General features: G+C 49.7%; 1 protein-coding gene across 5 annotated transcripts in view; it reads right to left on the bottom strand.

The window, feature by feature from the left end:
• man2c1 (mannosidase, alpha, class 2C, member 1) overlaps positions 1-12,666 on the bottom strand; it is a 70,374-nt gene that overhangs the window by 50,483 nt on the left and 7,225 nt on the right. For all 5 annotated transcript variants that reach the window (XM_071405127.1, XM_071405130.1, XM_071405128.1 and 2 more), the window contains exons 5-8: positions 8,989-9,166; positions 7,172-7,361; positions 3,545-3,651; positions 757-867 (exon numbers count right to left, since the gene is read on the bottom strand). In XM_071405127.1, coding sequence (XP_071261228.1) covers positions 757-867; positions 3,545-3,651; positions 7,172-7,361; positions 8,989-9,166 — 586 coding nt within the window. The remainder of the gene's footprint in view (positions 1-756; positions 868-3,544; positions 3,652-7,171; positions 7,362-8,988; positions 9,167-12,666) is intronic.

Genomic DNA, 12,666 nt, shown 5'->3' with positions numbered 1-12,666 from the left:
ATAGGACAGGTTTATACTCTGTGGAATTCATGACATTATTGGACAGGTTTATACTCTGTGGAATTCATGACATTATAGGACAGGTTTATACTCTGTGGAATTCATGACATTATTGGACAGGTTTATACTCTGTGGAATTCATGACATTATTGGACAGGTTTATACTCTGTGGAATTCATGACATTATTGGACAGGTTTATACTCTGTGGAATTCATGACATTATTGGACAGGTTTATACTCTGTGGAATTCATGACATTATTGGACAGGTTTATACTCTGTGGAATTCATGACATTATTGGACAGGTTTATACTCTGTGGAATTCATGACATTATTGGACAGGTTTATGCTCTGTGGAATTCATGACATTATTGGACAGGTTTATACTCTGTGTTGTTTGTATCCATAGAGCTGGTTCTTTGTTTTTCGTATAGTGTGTGTGAGAGAGAATTTATGAAGCAGAATTAGTAGGCCTACTTGGAGCATTAGTACGTTACAGGACCTTTGTATTGATTAACTTGTTTATGGTGAATATGACATTACAAACTTTCTGATACAGAATATTTTTGGTGTTTCAGTCCATTCATGCATATTACATCAACATTGCTTTTTTAAATGAAACCATCGATAAATCGCGATTAACTACAAAATTGAACGTAATTAAACAAAATTAATAATTTGAATCGTTTGACAGCCCTAGACTTTAATAAGGACTATATCTCAGGTAGAAAACCTATGTATGGCTGCAGGTCTTACCATCTCCACCCAGGTGCCTCCGACAGGGATGAACTGTCCCTTCTTAACGTAGTGTTGGATCTGAGAGAACAGGCCTGGATACCAGCTCTTCACCCAGTCAAACTGCTGGGCCTGGAGAGAGGAGAGGTGAACAGGTGAGTGTGTATTAAAGGGACAGTACCTGTGAACAGGTGAGTGTGTATTAAAGGGACAGTGCCTGTGAACAGGTGAGTGTGTATTAAAGGGACAGTGCCTGTGAACAGGTGAGTGTGTATTAAAGGGACAGTACCTGTGAACAGGTGAGCGTGTATTAAAGGGGCAGTACCTGTGAACAGGTGAGCGTGTATTAAAGGGGCAGTACCTGTGAACAGGTGAGCGTGTATTAAAGTGGCAGTACCTGTGAACAGGTGAGCGTGTATTAAAGGGACAGTACCTGTGAACAGGTGAGCGTGTATTAAAGGGACAGTACCTGTGAACAGGTGAGCGTGTATTAAAGTGGCAGTACCTGTGAACAGGTGAGCGTGTATTAAAGGGACAGTACCTGTGAACAGGTGAGCGTGTATTAAAGTGGCAGTACCTGTGAACAGGTGAGCGTGTATTAAAGGGACAGTACCTGTGAACAGGTGAGCGTTTATTAAAGGGACAGTACCTGTGAACAGGTGAGCGTGTATTAAAGGGGCAGTACCTGTGAACAGGTGAGCGTGTATTAAAGGGACAGTACCTGTGAACAGGTGAGCGTGTATTAAAGGGACAGTACCTGTGAACAGGTGAGCGTGTATTAAAGGTACAGTACCTGTGAACAGGTGAGCGTGTATTAAAGGTACAGTACCTGTGAACAGGTGAGCGTGTATTAAAGGTACAGTACCTGTGAACAGGTGAGCGTGTATTAAAGGTACAGTACCTGTGAACAGGTGAGCGTGTATTAAAGGTACAGTACCTGTGAACAGGTGAGCGTGTATTAAAGGTACAGTACCTGTGAACAGGTGAGCGTGTATTAAAGGTACAGTACCTGTGAACAGGTGAGCGTGTATTAAAGGGGCAGTACCTGTGAACAGGTGAGCGTGTATTAAAGGTGCAGTACCTGTGAACAGGTGAGCGTGTATTAAAGGTGCAGTACCTGTGAACAGGTGAGCGTGTATTAAAGGTGCAGTACCTGTGAACAGGTGAGCGTGTATTAAAGGGACAGTACCTGTGAACAGGTGAGTGTGTATTAAAGGGGCAGTACCTGTGAACAGGTGAGTGTGTATTAAAGGGGCAGTACCTGTGAACAGGTGAGTGTGTATTAAAGGGGAAGTACCTGTGAACAGGTGAGTGTGTATTAAAGGGGCAGTACCTGTGAACAGGTGAGTGTGTATTAAAGGGACAGTACCTGTAAACAGGTGAGTGTGTATTAAAGGGACAGTACCTGTGAACAGGTGAGTGTGTATTAAAGGGACAGTACCTGTGAACAGGTGAGTGTGTATTAAAGGGACAGTACCTGTGAACAGGTGAGTGTGTATTAAAGGGGCAGTACCTGTGAACAGGTGAGTGTGTATTAAAGGGACAGTACCTGTGAACAGGTGAGTGTGTATTAAAGGTACAGTACCTGTGAACAGGTGAGCGTGTATTAAAGGGGCAGTACCTGTGAACAGGTGAGCGTGTATTAAAGGGACAGTACCTGTGAACAGGTGAGCGTGTATTAAAGGGGCAGTACCTGTGAACAGGTGAGCGTGTATTAAAGGGGCAGTACCTGTGAACAGGTGAGCGTGTATTAAAGGGGCAGTACCTGTGAACAGGTGAGCGTGTATTAAAGGGGAAGTACCTGTGAACAGGTGAGCGTGTATTAAAGGGGCAGTACCTGTGAACAGGTGAGCGTGTATTAAAGAGGCAGTACCTGTGAACAGGTGAGTGTGTATTAAAGGGGCAGTACCTGTGAACAGGTGAGTGTGTATTAAAGGGGCAGTACCTGTGAACAGGTGAGTGTGTATTAAAGGGGCAGTACCTGTGAACAGGTGAGTGTGTATTAAAGGGGCAGTACCTGTGAACAGGTGAGTGTGTATTAAAGGGACAGTACCTGTAAACAGGTGAGTGTGTATTAAAGGGACAGTACCTGTGAACAGGTGAGTGTGTATTAAAGGGACAGTACCTGTGAACAGGTGAGTGTGTATTAAAGGGACAGTACCTGTGAACAGGTGAGTGTGTATTAAAGGGACAGTACCTGTGAACAGGTGAGTGTGTATTAAAGGGACAGTACCTGTGAACAGGTGAGTGTGTATTAAAGGGGCAGTACCTGTGAACAGGTGAGTGTGTATTAAAGGGGCAGTACCTGTGAACAGGTGAGCGTGTATTAAAGGTACAGTACCTGTGAACAGGTGAGTGTGTATTAAAGGGACAGTACCTGTGAACAGGTGAGTGTGTATTAAAGGTACAGTACCTGTGAACAGGTGAGTGTGTATTAAAGGGGCAGTACCTGTGAACAGGTGAGTGTGTATTAAAGGTACAGTACCTGTGAACAGGTGAGTGTGTATTAAAGGGGCAGTACCTGTGAACAGGTGAGTGTGTATTAAAGGGACAGTACCTGTGAACAGGTGAGTGTGTATTAAAGGGGTAGTACCTGTGAACAGGTGAGCGTGTATTAAAGGGGCAGTACCTGTGAACAGGTGAGCGTGTATTAAAGGGGCAGTACCTGTGAACAGGTGAACGTGTATTAAAGGGACAGTACCTGTGAACAGGTGAGTGTGTATTAAAGGGGCAGTACCTGTGAACAGGTGAGTGTGTATTAAAGGGGCAGTACCTGTGAACAGGTGAGCGTGTATTAAAGGGGCAGTACCTGTGAACAGGTGAAGACCATGTGAGGGTTCTTCTCCATCAGTCTGATCACAGTCACCCAGCTCCTGGCACACTTCCTGATGGTCTCCTCATAGGGCCACAGCCAGGCTAGATAGAGACAGAGCAGGATATTAATCAATCAATCACTTCCTGATGGTCTCCTCATAGGGCCACAGCCAGGCTAGACAGAGAGAGAGCAGGATATTAATCAATCAATCACTTCCTGATGGTCTCCTCATAGGGCCACAGCCAGGCTAGATAGAGACAGAGCAGGATATTAATCAATCAATCACTTCCTAATGGTCTCCTCATAGGGCCACAGCCAGGCTAGATAGAGACAGAGCAGGATATTAATCAATCAATCACTTCCTGACGGTCTCCTCATAGGGCCACAGCCAGGCTAAATAGAGACAGAGCAGGAAATAAATCAATCAATCACTTCCTTATGGTCTCCTCATAGGGCCACAGCCAGGCTAGATAGAGACAGAGCAGGATATTAATCAATCAATCACTTCCTGATGGTCTCCTCATAGGGCCACAGCCAGGCTAGATAGAGACAGAGCAGGATATTAATCAATCAATCACTTCCTAATGGTCTCCTCATAGGGCCACAGCCAGGCTAGATAGAGACAGAGCAGGATATTAATCAATCAATCACTTCCTGATGGTCTCCTCATAGGGCCACAGCCAAGCTAGATAGAGACAGAGCAGGATATTAATCAATCAATCACTTCCTGATGGTCTCCTCATAGGGCCACAGCCAGGCTAGATAGAGACAGAGCAGGATATTAATCAATACAACTTTCCAGAGGAGCAGCGGTACACAGTGGAGCAGTGGTACACCACACACAGAGGAGCAGTGGTACACAGAGGAGCAGCGGTACACAGAGGAGCAGCGGAACACAGAGGAGCAGCGGAACACAGAGGAGCAGCGGTACACAGAGGAGCAGCGGTACACAGAGGAGCAGCGGTACACAGAGGAGCAGCGGTACACAGAGGAGCAGCGGTACACAGAGGAGCAGCGGTACACAGAGGAGCAGCGGTACACAGAGGAGCAGCGGTACACAGAGGAGCAGCGGTACACAGAGGAGCAGCGGAACACAGAGGAGCAGCGGTACACAGAGGAGCAGCGGTACACCACACACAGAGGAGCAGCGGTACACAGAGGAGCAGCGGTACACAGAGGAGCAGCGGTACACAGAGGAGCAGCGGTACACAGAGGAGCAGCGGTACACAGAGGAGCAGCGGTACACAGAGGAGCAGTGTTACACAGAGGAGCAGCGGTACACAGAGGAGCAGTGGTACACCACACACAGAGGAGCAGTGGTACACAGAGGAGCAGTGGTACACAGAGGAGCAGCGGTACACAGAGGAGCAGTGGTACACAGAGGAGCAGTGGTACACAGAGGAGCAGCGGTACACAGAGGAGCAGTGGTACACAGAGGAGCAGCGGTACACAGAGGAGCAGCGGTACACAGAGGAGCAGCGGTACACAGAGGAGCAGTGGTACACAGAGGAGCAGTGGTACACAGAGGAGCAGCGGTACACAGAGGAGCAGTGGTACACAGAGGAGCAGCGGTACACAGAGGAGCAGCGGTACACAGAGGAGCAGTGGTACACAGAGGAGCAGTGTTACACAGAGGAGCAGCGGTACACAGAGGAGCAGTGGTACACAGAGGAGCAGCGGTACACAGAGGAGCAGTGGTACACAGAGGAGCAGTGGTACACAGAGGAGCAGTGGTACACAGAGGAGCAGCGGTACACAGAGGAGCAGCGGTACACAGAGGAGCAGCGGTACACAGAGGAGCAGCGGTACACAGAGGAGCAGCGGAACACAGAGGAGCAGCGGAACACAGAGGAGCAGCGGTACACAAAGGAGCAGCGGTACACAGAGGAGCAGTGGTACACAGAGGAGCAGCGGTACACAGAGGAGCAGCGGTACACAGTGGGGCAGCGGTACACAGAGGAGCAGCGGTACACAGAGGAGCAGCGGTACACAGAGGAGCAGCGGTACACAGAGGAGCAGAGGTACACAGAGGAGCAGCGGTACACAGAGGAGCAGCGGTACACAGTGGGGCAGCGGTAGACAGTGGGGCAGTGGTACACAGAGGAGCAGTGGTACACAGAGGAGCAGCGGTACACAGAGGAGCAGCGGTACACAGAGGAGCAGTGGTACACCACACACAGAGGAGCAGTGGTACACCACACACAGAGGAGCAGCGGTACACAGAGGAGCAGAGGTACACAGAGGAGCAGAGGTACACAGAGGAGCAGCGGTACACAGAGGAGCAGCGGTACACAGAGGAGCAGCGGTACACAGTGGGGCAGTGGTACACAGAGGAGCAGTGGTACACAGAGGAGCAGAGGTACACAGAGGAGCAGAGGTACACAGAGGAGCAGTGGTACACAGAGGAGCAGCGGTACACAGAGGAGCAGCGGTACACAGTGGGGCAGTGGTACACAGAGGAGCAGCGGTACACAGAGGAGCAGCGGTACACAGTGGGGCAGTGGTACACAGAGGAGCAGCGGTACACAGAGGAGCAGCGGTACACAGTGGAGCAGTGGTACACAGAGGAGCAGCGGTACACAGAGGAGCAGTGGTACACAGAGGAGCAGTGGTACACAGAGGAGCAGTGGTACACAGAGGAGCAGTGGTACACAGAGGAGCAGTGGTACACAGAGGAGCAGCGGTACACAGAGGAGCAGAGGTACACAGTGGAGCAGCGAGAGACGTTCACCTGAGTCAATGTGGCAGTGTCCCATAGCGTGGACAGTGTCCCGTAGCGTGGACAGCGTCCCATAGCGTGGACAGTGTCCCATAGCGTGGACAGTGTCCCGTAGCGTGGACAGTGTCCCGTAGCGTGGACAGCGTCCCGTAGCGTGGACAGTGTCCCATAGCGTGGACAGTGTCCCGTAGCGTGGACAGTGTCCCATAGCGTGGACAGTGTCCCATAATGTGGCAGTGTCCCGTAGCGTGGACAGTGTCCCATAATGTGACAGTGTCCCGTAGCGTGGACAGTGTCCCGTAGCGTGGACAGTGTCCCGTAGCGTGGACAGTGTCCCATAGCGTGGACAGTGTCCCGTAGCGTGGACAGTGTCCCATAGCGTGGACAGTGTCCCATAATGTGGCAGTGTCCCGTAGCGTGGACAGTGTCCCGTAGCGTGGACAGTGTCCCATAGCGTGGACAGTGTCCCATAATGTGACAGTGTCCCGTAGCGTGGACAGTGTCCCATAGCGTGGACAGTGTCCCATAGCGTGGACAGTGTCCCATAATGTGACAGTGTCCCGTAGCGTGGACAGTGTCCCGTAGCGTGGGCAGTGTCCCATAGCGTGGACAGCGTCCCGTAGCGTGGACAGTGTCCCATAACGTGGACAGTGTCCCATAGCGTGGACAGTGTGGCAGAGAGAGACGTTCACCTGAGTCAATGTGACAGTGTCCCGTAGCGTGGACAGTGTCCCGTAGCGTGGACAGTGTCCCATAGCGTGGACAGCGTCCCGTAGCGTGGACAGCGTCCCGTAGCGTGGACAGTGTCCCATAACGTGGACAGTGTCCCATAACGTGGACAGTGTCCCGTAGCGTGGACAGTGTCCCATAGCGTGGACAGTGTGGCAGAGAGAGACGTTCACCTGAGTCAATGTGGCAGTGTCCCATAGCGTGGACAGTGTGCTGGCTGTCTCCATTCCTCTGGCTGAAGAACTTCTGAGCCAGACTTCGGGCCGCAGGAAATGAGCTGGGATTGGTCGGCTCACACAGGTTCACCATCTCATTGGCTGTGAACAGAGCCTGATACCCTCGCTGTTCCCCCTCACCCAGCAACTGAGAGGAGGCAGAAGACAGAAGATCAACAGGCCAATGAGAAAGCAGGGACAGAACAGTAGAAACACACTGACTAAAGTTGACAGTTACACTTCATTCACAGTTAAATGTCACTATTCCACCTTCAGGTTAGGGTTTGGAGTCAATTCCAATTCAATATAGTTAGTTTACTAGTCCTGGAATTGACCCCACCCTGCTCCAGACATGACCTCTTGACCTACTAGTCCTGGAATTGACCCCACCCTGCTCCAGACATGACCTCTTGACCTACTAGTCCTGGAATTGACCCCACCCTGCTCCAGACATGACCTCTTGACCTACTACACCTGGAATTGACCCCACCCTGCTCCAGACATGACCTCTTGACCTACTAGTCCTGGAATTGACCCCACCCTGCTCCAGACATGACCTCTTGACCTACTAGTCCTGGAATTGACCCCACCCTGCTCCAGACATGACCTCTTGACCTACTAGTCCTGGAATTGACCCCACCCTGCTCCAGACATGACCTCTTGACCTACTACACCTGGAATTGACCCCACCCTGCTCCAGACATGACCTCTTGACCTACTAGTCCTGGAATTGACCCCACCCTGCTCCAGACATGACCTCTTGACCTACTAGTCCTGGAATTGACCCCACCCTGCTCCAGACATGACCTCTTGACCTACTAGTCCTGGAATTAACCCCACCCTGCTCCAGACATGACCTCTTGACCTACTAGTCCTGGAATTGACCCCACCCTGCTCCAGACATGACCTCTTGACCTACTACTCCTGGAATTGACCCCACCCTGCTCCAGACATGACCTCTTGACCTACTAGTCCTGGAATTGACCCCACCCTGATCCAGACATGACCTCTTGACCTACTACTCCTGGAATTGACCCCACCCTGCTCCAGACATGACGTCTTGACCTACTAGTCCTGGAATTGACCCCACCCTGCTCCAGACATGACCTCTTGACCTACTAGTCCTGGAATTGACCCCACCCTGATCCAGACATGACCTCTTGACCTACTAGTCCTGGAATTGACCCCACCCTGCTCCAGACATGACCTCTTGACCTACTAGTCCTGGAATTGACCCCACCCTGCTCCAGACATGACCTCTTGACCTACTAGTCCTGGAATTGACCCCACCCTGCTCCAGACATGACCTCTTGACCTACTAGTCCTGGAATTAACCCCACCCTGCTCCAGACATGACCTCTTGACCTACTAGTCCTGGAATTGACCCCACCCTGCTCCAGACATGACCTCTTGACCTACTACTCCTGGAATTGACCCCACCCTGCTCCAGACATGACCTCTTGACCTACTAGTCCTGGAATTGACCCCACCCTGATCCAGACATGACCTCTTGACCTACTACTCCTGGAATTGACCCCACCCTGCTCCAGACATGACGTCTTGACCTACTAGTCCTGGAATTGACCCCACCCTGCTCCAGACATGACCTCTTGACCTACTAGTCCTGGAATTGACCCCACCCTGATCCAGACATGACCTCTTGACCTACTAGTCCTGGAATTGACCCCACCCTGATCCAGACATGACCTCTTGACCTACTTCACATCCTATTAGGTAGTACCATGACATTATAGAATACTGATATCCCAACATACCTTGACCATGTCAACCAGCATCTCCAAATCGGTCAGCAGCTCCCTGACTTCCTGCTTAAACACCACAAGCTCAGCCTTCTGGACAGAGTACTTCCTGTCTGGGTCAGGTGCTGCAATCATGGATCCCTTTCCCGCTCCGAAAAGACTGTTACACGCCAGCTCTACATACAGGGAGATGCTAAAAGAGACAGAAGACAGGACAGACTACGGTTTACAACACAGAACTAGAACACACTGAGACGATCATAGATTCCTGACTCGCTGCAAACAGACCGTTACGCGCCAACTCAATGTACAGCAGGGCTGTCCCCGACTAAAAAAAAAAATTAAGTCGACCGAGAGCCTCCTGTTCTTTCAACCAATCGATTGGTTGAAATGTTTAAACGTATATTTTTCCATATCTTGACACATCCAATGTGTTTTAATAAAATCAACTATATCCACCCTTTGCCGGACACACAAGGAATTCAATGGCAGAAAAATCCCCGAAGAGCGTCCGTTAAATGACTAAAATGTCAAATGTAAAATGAATTGAACCCAGACAGGATGTAGAACCCACTAACCTGTGTGGATCATCATCCTCCAGACAGGATGTAGAACCCACTAACCTGTGTGGATCATCATCCTCCAGACAGGATGTAGAACCCACTAACCTGTGTGGATCATCATCCTTCAGACAGGATGTAGAACCCACTAACCTGTGTGGATCATCATGCTCCAGACAGGATGTAGAACCCACTAACCTGTGTGGATCATCATCCTCCAGACAGGATGTAGAACCCACTAACCTGTGTGGATCATCATCCTCCAGACAGGATGTAGAACCCACTAACCTGTGTGGATCATCATCCTTCAGACAGGATGTAGAACCCACTAACCTGTGTGGATCATCATCCTTCAGACAGGATGTAGAACCCACTAACCTGTGTGGATCATCATCCTCCAGACAGGATGTAGAACCCACTAACCTGTGTGGATCATCATCCTTCAGACAGGATGTAGAACCCACTAACCTGTGTGGATCATCATCCTCCAGACAGGATGTAGAACCCACTAACCTGTGTGGATCATCATCCTCCAGACAGGATGTAGAACCCACTAACCTGTGTGGATCATCATCCTTCAGACAGGATGTAGAACCCACTAACCTGTGTGGATCATCATCCTCCAGACAGGATGTAGAACCCACTAACCTGTGTGGATCATCATCCTCCAGTCAGGATGTAGAACCCACTAACCTGTGTGGATCATCATCCTCCAGACAGGATGTAGAACCCACTAACCTGTGTGGATCATCATCCTCCAGACAGGATGTAGAACCCACTAACCTGTGTGGATCATCATCCTTCAGACAGACAGGATGTAGAACCCACTAACCTGTGTGGATCATCATCCTCCAGACAGGATGTAGAACCCACTAACTTGTGTGGATCATCATCCTCCAGACAGGATGTAGAACCCACTAACCTGTGTGGATCATCATCCTCCAGACAGGATGTAGAACGCACTAACCTGTGTGAATCATCATCCTCCAGACAGTCAGGATGTAGAACCCACTAACCTGTGTGGATCATCATCCTCCAGACAGGATGTAGAACCCACTAACCTGTGTGGATCATCATTCTCCAGACAGGATGTAGAACCCACTAACCTGTGTGGATCATCATCCTCCAGACAGGATGTAGAACCCACTAACCTGTGTGGATCATCATCCTTCAGACAGACAGGATGTAGAACCCACTAACCTGTGTGGATCATCATCCTCCAGTCAGTCAGGATGTAGAACCCACTAACCTGTGTGGATCATCATCCTCCAGACAGGATGTAGAACCCACTAACCTGTGTGGATCATCATTCTCCAGACAGGATGTAGAACCCACTAACCTGTGTGGATCATCATCCTCCAGACAGACAGGATGTAGAACCCACTAACCTGTGTGGATCATCATCCTCCAGACAGGATGTAGAACCCACTAACCTGTGTGGATCATCATCCTCCAGACAGGATGTAGAACCCACTAACCTGTGTGGATCATCATCCTTCAGACAGACAGGATGTAGAACCCACTAACCTGTGTGGATTATCATCCTCCAGTCAGGATGTAGAACCCACTAACCTGTGTGGATCATCATCCTTCAGACAGACAGGATGTAGAACCCACTAACCTGTGTGGATCATCATCCTCCAGTCAGGATGTAGAACCCACTAACCTGTGTGGATCATCATCCTCCAGACAGGATGTAGAACCCACTAACCTGTGTGGATCATCATCCTCCAGACAGGATGTAGAACCCACTAACCTGTGTGGATCATCATCCTCCAGACAGGATGTAGAACCCACTAACCTGTGTGGATCATCATCCTCCAGACAGGATGTAGAACCCACTAACCTGTGTGGATCATCATGCTTCAGACAGGATGTAGAACCCACTAACCTGTGTGGATCATCATCCTCCAGACAGGATGTAGAACCCACTAACCTGTGTGGATCATCATCCTTCAGACAGGATGTAGAACCCACTAACCTGTGTGGATCATCATCCTTCAGACAGGATGTAGAACCCACTAACCTGTGTGGATCATCATCCTCCAGACAGGATGTAGAACCCACTAACCTGTGTGGATCATCATCCTTCAGACAGGATGTAGAACCCACTAACCTGTGTGGATCATCATCCTCCAGACAGGATGTAGAACCCACTAACCTGTGTGGATCATCATCCTCCAGACAGGATGTAGAACCCACTAACCTGTGTGGATCATCATCCTTCAGACAGGATGTAGAACCCACTAACCTGTGTGGATCATCATCCTCCAGACAGGATGTAGAACCCACTAACCTGTGTGGATCATCATCCTCCAGTCAGGATGTAGAACCCACTAACCTGTGTGGATCATCATCCTCCAGACAGGATGTAGAACCCACTAACCTGTGTGGATCATCATCCTCCAGACAGGATGTAGAACCCACTAACCTGTGTGGATCATCATCCTTCAGACAGACAGGATGTAGAACCCACTAACCTGTGTGGATCATCATCCTCCAGACAGGATGTAGAACCCACTAACTTGTGTGGATCATCATCCTCCAGACAGGATGTAGAACCCACTAACCTGTGTGGATCATCATCCTCCAGACAGGATGTAGAACGCACTAACCTGTGTGAATCATCATCCTCCAGACAGTCAGGATGTAGAACCCACTAACCTGTGTGGATCATCATCCTCCAGACAGGATGTAGAACCCACTAACCTGTGTGGATCATCATTCTCCAGACAGGATGTAGAACCCACTAACCTGTGTGGATCATCATCCTCCAGACAGGATGTAGAACCCACTAACCTGTGTGGATCATCATCCTTCAGACAGACAGGATGTAGAACCCACTAACCTGTGTGGATCATCATCCTCCAGTCAGTCAGGATGTAGAACCCACTAACCTGTGTGGATCATCATCCTCCAGACAGGATGTAGAACCCACTAACCTGTGTGGATCATCATTCTCCAGACAGGATGTAGAACCCACTAACCTGTGTGGATCATCATCCTCCAGACAGACAGGATGTAGAACCCACTAACCTGTGTGGATCATCATCCTCCAGACAGGATGTAGAACCCACTAACCTGTGTGGATCATCATCCTCCAGACAGGATGTAGAACCCACTAACCTGTGTG

This window comes from Salvelinus alpinus, chromosome 6, assembly GCF_045679555.1.
Source record: "Salvelinus alpinus chromosome 6, SLU_Salpinus.1, whole genome shotgun sequence".
Lineage (NCBI taxonomy): Eukaryota > Metazoa > Chordata > Actinopteri > Salmoniformes > Salmonidae > Salvelinus > Salvelinus alpinus.
The sequence above is the reverse complement of the archived record's forward strand: the minus strand, read 5'-3'. Positions and strand labels throughout refer to the sequence as shown.